This window comes from Meleagris gallopavo, chromosome 30, assembly GCF_000146605.3.
Source record: "Meleagris gallopavo isolate NT-WF06-2002-E0010 breed Aviagen turkey brand Nicholas breeding stock chromosome 30, Turkey_5.1, whole genome shotgun sequence".
In the NCBI taxonomy this organism is placed as follows: Eukaryota; Metazoa; Chordata; class Aves; order Galliformes; family Phasianidae; genus Meleagris; species Meleagris gallopavo.
In genome coordinates this window covers 3941858-3949776 of record NC_015040.2, presented here as the reverse complement: position 1 = coordinate 3949776, position 7919 = coordinate 3941858, and the positions used below count along the sequence as shown (strand labels likewise).

At 49.6% G+C, this 7919-nt stretch overlaps 1 protein-coding gene across 2 annotated transcripts in view; it reads right to left on the bottom strand.

The window, feature by feature from the left end:
* The window catches only part of MED26 (mediator complex subunit 26), a 17962-nt gene extending 10058 nt beyond the window's left edge, over positions 1–7904 (bottom strand). The window contains exons 1-2 of one of the 2 annotated variants that reach the window (XM_031557152.1): positions 2633–7766; positions 2194–2195 (exon numbers count right to left, since the gene is read on the bottom strand). In XM_031557152.1, the coding sequence (XP_031413012.1) occupies positions 2194–2195; positions 2633–2735 (105 nt within the window). In that variant the 5' untranslated portion in view covers positions 2736–7766. Of the gene's footprint in view, positions 1–2193; positions 2196–2632; positions 7767–7806 lie in introns of those variants that run through there. The other variant, XM_010725071.3, reaches the window with a different exon arrangement.
* Between the last annotated feature and the right edge of the window lie 15 nt (positions 7905–7919).

The following is a 7919-nucleotide window of genomic DNA, read 5'->3' as shown; positions in this document are numbered from 1 at the left end:
CAGTGTTACCCAGATTCCTTCCCATCCATGCCTCACAAAGCCAGAATCAAACCAGCGTTAGGTCAGACTGCAGCAGAGCACTGCACTGGGAGGGATGGGCAGGCCTGAAGTGCTCCATGTGAGCAAGACAGCAGCTCAGCCCTGATCCCTTGTGGCAGCACAGACACACGTGAATAAGGTGTGGAGAGATGAGAACAGCCAGGAGAGCCACAGCAGAGTGCCAGCAGCAGCAGAGGGACAGGAGAGCTGAGCTGGCAGGCTGAGGGCTCCAGCACAGCAGCCACGCAGCGAGAGCCCACTGGTTTGGATGGTGAGGGGTGAGCAGCAGCAGATTGACTGCAAAGACAGAACTCACACCCAAATCACAACCAGCTCACAGAACAGCAGAGGCACAGAAATCAGCCTTGCTATGGGGGGGGGGGGAAATCTTTAAGGCAACCAAAGTCAGCACTGGAAACTGCTCTACTCATGCTTATTAACCAATAACCAGACAACATCCTTATTGCCACAAACAGGAATAATTGCCTACTGACTTCAACACTCGCACTGCAGCCCGCACACAGACTCACACCCTATCCCTGCTCCCACTGCACACAAAGGATGCCCACTCGCTGCGGCACAACGCACACACTCCCCTTACTTTTCTCCCTCTCCTCACCAAAATAAACAACTAACAAAAACCCACCCACCCCATACCTCCAGACCATGAAGCAGAACAGAACTTTTTAGGGGAGCAAATTCTTGGAGCCAATTTGAGAAGCCCAGCAGCAGAAGCAGATGGAGGCTGTGTGAGATGCTGCTCACCCAGACGGGCACTGCATGGGCTGAAGGGGCACAGCACAGCACAGCAGTGGGGTCTGCCATGGTGAACTACCAACAAGGTCCTGTTCTTCCCTCAGCCACTTCAATAAGGAATGGAATAGGAACCAAATTTGGCTGGAAGCACACATTCATCAAGCACTGCAGTTCAAGAACGTACACAAAGAGGAGTTCAGAGGATGGTGGTGATAAGAGGTATTGAAAACATGGTCAACAAGAAAAAGTTTAAGTGCTCAGTTCATATTGTAGTGGAAAAAATAGGTAGGAGACAACAAAGCTCAAAGAAAGCCTTTCTGTGCATTATAGACATCATAAAGAAAAGGTCATCAATTGTTTTCATGCTTGCTGACCTGATTTGGCCCAAGACAAATACTGATTATGTATTAGGAATAACCAGAGTGCTACCAGAGCACTCAAATAAGGCCTCTAACAGTTTCTGCAGACACTACTGGGGTTCAAGCACAGATCAGAGTAACCTGGAAGAAATGTTTTACATCAGCGATGTTACTTCAGAGGCAAAGGACCACACAGCTCCCAGACATCCATCCCTCCCTCCCATGCACAGCCAGGACTGGGCACAGAACATAGCAGCAGAGATGCTGGAACACCTGCACTCCCTTCCATCTATCAGCCAACTCAACCCAGTCCTCGTCAGTCCTGGCTTCGCAAAGAGAGGCACGCAGGTAATTACAAGCAGCAGTCTGTATGATAAAGGACTTGGGAAATTCAATGGTGGCAGCCCACAAATACACAGATCCCAGCATGGCCAGCTATGAAGGCACTCCATGGCTGCAGAACGATGTAGAATCCTGCCAGCTCCAGACTTGTCAGCTGCACAACTACAGAGCACACTGATGTGCTCACCAACACATTTGACAGAAGTGCAACACGCCTGCCTGGCAGCTCACAAGAAGGTAAGTGTGGCACACACAAACCTGAGAACAGCACCGTCACAAATGGGGAAGGCTTTAAAATCCAAGTTTGCAGAAAAATAATTCACTACCCTCTCATCAGCAATTACTAATACAGAATTTACGTCAGCGTGTGTTAAAGAGAGCTTTAATGGAGACACCAAAAAAAGTGCAGTCAATTGATCCCGGAATTATTGCTCACCAAATTCTGGGTAAAACAGCACAGCCCACCTCACAGCACCTCCAGCACTCAGCCTTCCCTGCCCACCCAGAGCTGCGTGCTGGAGATGGTTTGTTTCAGAAAGCTGTGAAGGTGCAGCAGAAGAGCTGTGTGCTCCCAGACAAAAGGTCCGGATCTGCAGGATCAGCACACAGAGTTCACTTGAGGAGCAAGTACCATGAAAATGTGTTAGCAAGAAGCTGCAGCAAAGTGCTGGCTGTCACCCTCAGACACAACTGCCACCTCTGCACAATCATCTTTGCAGCACAAAGTTTCAAAATACACCGAGCTGAGACTGTCACTGAGTGCTGCGACACTCGGCTGTAGGATTCCTCTCCTCCCTAACAGCCACGGCACAGAAGCGCGTGGTTCAGAACACCACACTCTGTTACATTTTACTTCCAGGCATTCCCTCAATAGATTTCCATGGCCCATGGTCCAGGCACGCTGGAAGCAGTTTAAACTTGGACATCAGCAGCCAGACCGCAGGAAGCGCTGCAGCCCCAGAAAACACCAACACACCGTTATGTTCAGCAGACTGCACCTCAAGTTAAAGCAGTTTGTTAGCCCTGCAATGTTGTTCCAAACACCAAAAGCATGAATTACCTGCAGAAAGAGTAATTTAGCTGCGAGAACACTGAATAAACAAACCTGCGATTACATTAAAGTGAATGTGATATACTTACCTGAAATATTTCCCCAAAGATAAGTGCCCGTGGGGCCATGGCACACCGTGCTACACAGACCAGGGAAAGTTCACTGGAAGTTATCACTGAGTACAGCATGGGCCAACAGGGCTGCAGTGAACGTTATCAGTGGAAGCAGGCATTTGTGTGTAGGTTTTTTTTTTTTAAATATGATATTTATATTTGTTTTTAACTCCAAACATAATATACTGGAGTATCTATGGCTTAGAAGAAGTGCTTCTTATTTAGTACCACATTTCCCCAGTAGGCAGAAGTAATTCCTTCTCTTCCTACCCCGACACATACTGCTCCTGAAAGAAAAAAAAAAAAGCAGCCCAGGACAAGAGCAGAGCCCCCAGAGGTGGGAGCCCCCCAGGAGCTGCACAGGATGTGATGCAGCACTGCTGTGCTTGGGGTGATGTGGGGCAGCAGCTGCCACAGGTCTGTACCAGAAGTGCTGGAGATGCAGCAGCCTGCAGCAGACCCTAAAGCAGTCTCACCCTCAATAGAACGGTTACAGCTGGCAAATCTGGTTGCTATCCTAGGCCTGGACTTCTGAAACACGGGTTAAGCTGAAGGTCTTCATATCTTACACAGCACCGGTTGAGGCTCCCCCCACCCGGAGCGCGTGGCAGCAAACGCTGCCCTCCCACCTCCAGCACTGCAGCCCCTCGCCGTGTGCCCAGGCTGGTGGGGCACTGCTGCCCACAGCTGGAGCGCTGGGAAGCAGCAGCACGGGCTGCTCAGAGCCAGGGGGTGTGAGCACACCCAGCACCCCACGCATCAGCTGCTCCCACACTGTGCCTCGTGGGGACGGGAAGAGATGCTTCCAGGCGTCGATCCTACCTACGAAAAGTCACCTCTTCCCTTCAGTCAACCGCTTCATGGTTACAAGCAGTGTTACAGCGGTTATTTCCCCTTTGCTACTGGTGCTGTAGGCAGCAGGCACACAGAGGGAAGGGAAGGGGCTGAGAAACAAAATCTGACTCCTGCAGCCACCCCGAGCAGCACAGGTGAGCAGTGAGCTCCCACAGGGCCCCAGCCAGCGTAGGGCAGGGGGAGGCACAGGAAAGCAAGAGGCACTCTGCCTTTTAGCCTCAATCCCTATTTAAGTGCTTTAAAACCCACCCTGTGGCACTGCTCCTCACGACACACCAGACATTGCATCAGGTAGCTGAGCTAGACCAGAAACTGTCAGAAAAACTATTCTGTCATTTTTCAACCCAGACAGATTCCCCAGCTCAGCTCACGGCCGGATTCTGCAGACAGCTGCACCAGCACACAGAAGGGATGCACGTAGCAGGAATAAGGAGCAGGCATTATTTAACATCACTGCTGCTGAAACCAACACTCAAATTACAGCTTAAAAGCAAATGACTACTGCCATCAACTCTGCAACCTGCGCAGCACCAAGGAATTGGCAACAGAAAGCTGATTTGGCAGCCCCACGTCTCCAACCCCCCAACTCAAACTCTCTGCTACTTCTGTTTTTCTCAGGTTCTGCCTTTGCAGTCCCCAGCTCAGCGATGCTAAGTCTCACTGCAGCAAGGAGCACAGCAGATTCCTCTCTAGGAGTAACACAGTTCTGCCAGCAGTGACAAACCTCCCGGCCAGGCGAGCACCACATCGGAGCAGTTAAAACCAGCATCTGTGAGAGCATCACAGGCACTGACACAACACAGCCAACGAGCGAGAAGAAAACTACTAATTAGTTTGCAAGCTGTTTTGGAAAGAGATGAGCAGTAAGACCAGAGAGAGAGGCCGAAAAACCAGCAGCATCACCACCCTCAAACCAGTGGGTTCAAACAAACTCAGCTGCTGACAGTACAGAGCATTAAGAAGCAGAACAGACTGAGTGCAGCAGGATTCCCACCTGCAGCCACCAGACCTCCCCCAGCAGCCAGGACTCCAGGCTCAGAAATGCCACGGCCATCTGCGTGTTTCCCCACACACCTGAAGCAATCAGCCACCAAGGCACAGAGCAGGGCTGGGATTTGATTGAAACACTCAAGAAGCAGACAAAAACCAATGAGAGGTACAGCAGGTTCCATCCTCTTTGCACACCACAGCTTCCTCAAAACTGATAAGCTCATTAAGGGCCTCAAAGAAACGGATAAAGCTGAAGCAAAAGCCATGCCTGCTTTCGCCCACACGCTTCCCTGCATCTCCAGAAATTACCAAGACCCTCCCAGAGCAAAGCGCTGCCTTCCTCCCCCCCAGCACCAGTATTATTAGAGCTGTGTCTGGCACTGTCTCCTGGAACAAGCTCCCCTTCCTTTTAACATCAGCTCTAGAAAGCAGATCTCACTGATGCTTTTGTGCCTGGACTTTGGTAAAGCAACCAACCCAGAAAACAACCACGGAAGCACCGCTAACCACGAGACTGGAAGATCACTCAACACGCTGGGAAACGTAAGGCAGCGCACAGACCAACTCACCAGTAATGTTTTGGACTGCAGACCTCTGCTGGAGGCCGAGCAGCAAAGCCATGAAGCTCAATGTGCACGGCAGCCTGGTCTGCAGGCAGCCTGACCCACACAGCGAGCATCTGAGGGGCGGTGACCTCAAACCAGAGCTGGGCTCACACCTCAGAGTGCTATTAACAGCAGATAATTAAATTATTGTCTAATATTCCAAATACAAATGTTGCTACGTATTCGGGCTGAGGACCCGTTTAATTGTGAGCACAGTTTTAACAGCCTTTCCCACCACACTCCCTGATGGGGCCGGAGTGTCTTCACCCAGCAGAGGGGCTCAGTCTGACACAACGGTGCTTTGTCAGCACAGCAAACCCAAAGGGAAAAGCACTGCTTCTACCAGAACCAGGAACCTCTCTCCCATAAGAGCCCCCACAGCTACAAGAGGCCGTTGGATGCTTCTCCAGCTGCAGTGTCCAAGAAGTGCTCCCAGGAGGAGGATTACCCTGCAGGAACACCACACTGCCCTGCTGGGGGCACAGCACCCAGCTCCCTGCTGGGCCCGTTCCCACTGACCTGGTGCTGATACGTGGGCTGTAAGTCATGGAGCAGAAGTAGTTTATCCATGTTTTTTCAAGGGGAAAAGGCTGAATAAATGGAGACATAACTGCAGACATCCCAGGTGGCTTCCAAGATGATGTAATTTTTTTTTAGATAGCTTATTTCTTACAGGTCTCCTTTGAAATAGACGTTAGTAATACAAATAGTGAACTAGGTGTGTGAAAATAAGTCATAAATACATTCTGCAGAAAGTGCTAGAAGTGGTCTCAAGTGCTAAATGTGTGTACAATGTAAGCAGCACTCCGGAGTGAGCAGGGCTTCAGGCAGAGGTTAAAACAGATCAACAATTAGAATAGAAAACAGCTTCTGAAAGCACATGGGTTCCAACAACCTGAGGAAAAGTCATCTTGTTAAACTCACCACAGGAAGGACTTTCTCTGACAAGGCCTCAGACTTATCCAAGATTTGCTCACACCATAAAGACCTCCATAGTCCTGCTGGACTGAATATCCACATGGCTGAGGCGGGTTGTATTGGGGAAGATATCAGCAAAGCTGAAGTTAACAGCACCCCGCAGCAAAGCAAGATGAGAAGCACATCCCCTCCTCAGCCCCACCAAACAGATCCCTCTGCTGCACGAATTTGGTGCAGTTTTCACCCCCCTCCTCTCCAGAAACGCACACGTACCCACACCAACAACAATTACATCGAAAAGTCCAAAAGAAATTCAGGCCTCAAAGCTTCTTTCTTAGTAAACAAGGAAGTCAATCACAATAATGAATGCTCTAAGTTTGAATGCAACCACTTCTTTCAAGAAAAGACTCCAGAAGCCAGAAGAAAGCAGCCACAACTTTCCCTGAGCACCAAGAAATGCTGCAGCTCAGAGCTGCATGACTGCTTCCTGTGGGAAGACAGCAGAGCAGCTTCTTGCAATGGAGATCAGGTCAGATTTAAGTCACAGTTTGCTTTTAAGGGTGTTCAAAACTCGAATTTTTCTTCCCTTCACAAAAACAGCACAACAGATAGTTCTGTCTGTCCATCTGCTGTTCACCACGTGTTGGAAAAAAAGTCCAAGTCTGTATGATGAACCTCAACTCCACCACTGCTGCTCTCATTCAAAGAAGAGGTTAAAATGGAAGACAGCCCCCTGCCTACAGGCATTTCTGAACAATGGGCTGATTTTTTCGCCGCTAATTATTGCCCTGGATAAGTATCAAGTATGTAGAATTATAATTTAACATACATTGCTGCTAAGCTTATGGGGCTACTGACCTCCTAGAGGCCCAGCAGAGCATTGCCTGATGCTCAGACCTCCCCAGCAGAGCTGCTGCCCCATCCCACCATCACAGCACTGCCGCAGCACAACCTGACATTGCATATGGACAAAGCACATTCATCACAAAACATAATTCTTAGCTCCTTAACTCTACACAGCTACAGCGTTTTAGAAAGTAACCCCAGAAGCAGGGCAACCAGAGTCAGCAGGGCTGAAGTTACAAGAAACCACAGCTCTATTAGAATCGTATTTAACTGGGCTGATGCTCAGTGCAAGGTAAAAAGAAAAATCCGTGGCCACAAGAAGGCGGCTCAGAGCAAACAGAACTCATGAAGCAATGTTTCAGTGTCAACCAAGTTAAAGGACTGCAAACTCCAACAATGGTGAAATTTGAAAGCCCACCATCACCATTATCATTCATTACTGTTGCTCAAGCTGGTAATACTGCAGCTCATGACAAACGTGTATCACAGCAGGTTGTTACAGGGTGGTTTTTCTTTCAGTTTTCACATCGCTTGCACGGCGCTACAGGATGCTTCCAAATGGCAATAACTTCATCAGCTACTCTGAGAACACCAACACCGGTCTGCTAAGGAAAGATCTGCTCAGAGAGAAGCAGGCACAGCTCTGATGGAACCCAGAGCCCACCTGGCAGTGCTGGTGCAGCACAGCACACTGCAGCCTGACTCACCCTGCTGCCCCACGACAGACTGCAGACGGCCGGGAGCAGCGCAGCTCTGCGTGCTGCCATGGCAGATGTTGATCTAAGGTTGAAGAAATCTGGCAGACTGCAGACCCCAAAGCCCTCTCACCATAATAAACACTGATGCGAAGAGCTGCTTTAATATGCCAGAAAACCTTAAAAGGAGTAAATAACACTTTGGATAACCACAGCTTACACACGAAGACCACTTACTGGTAAAATCTACGCCGACTCCCGTGCTTACTCTACATCCCAGAAGGAGCAGATAAGCTCATTAGCGCTCTGCAGGGAAGGATAAAAGCGAAGACCGAGGCCGCCCGCTGCCG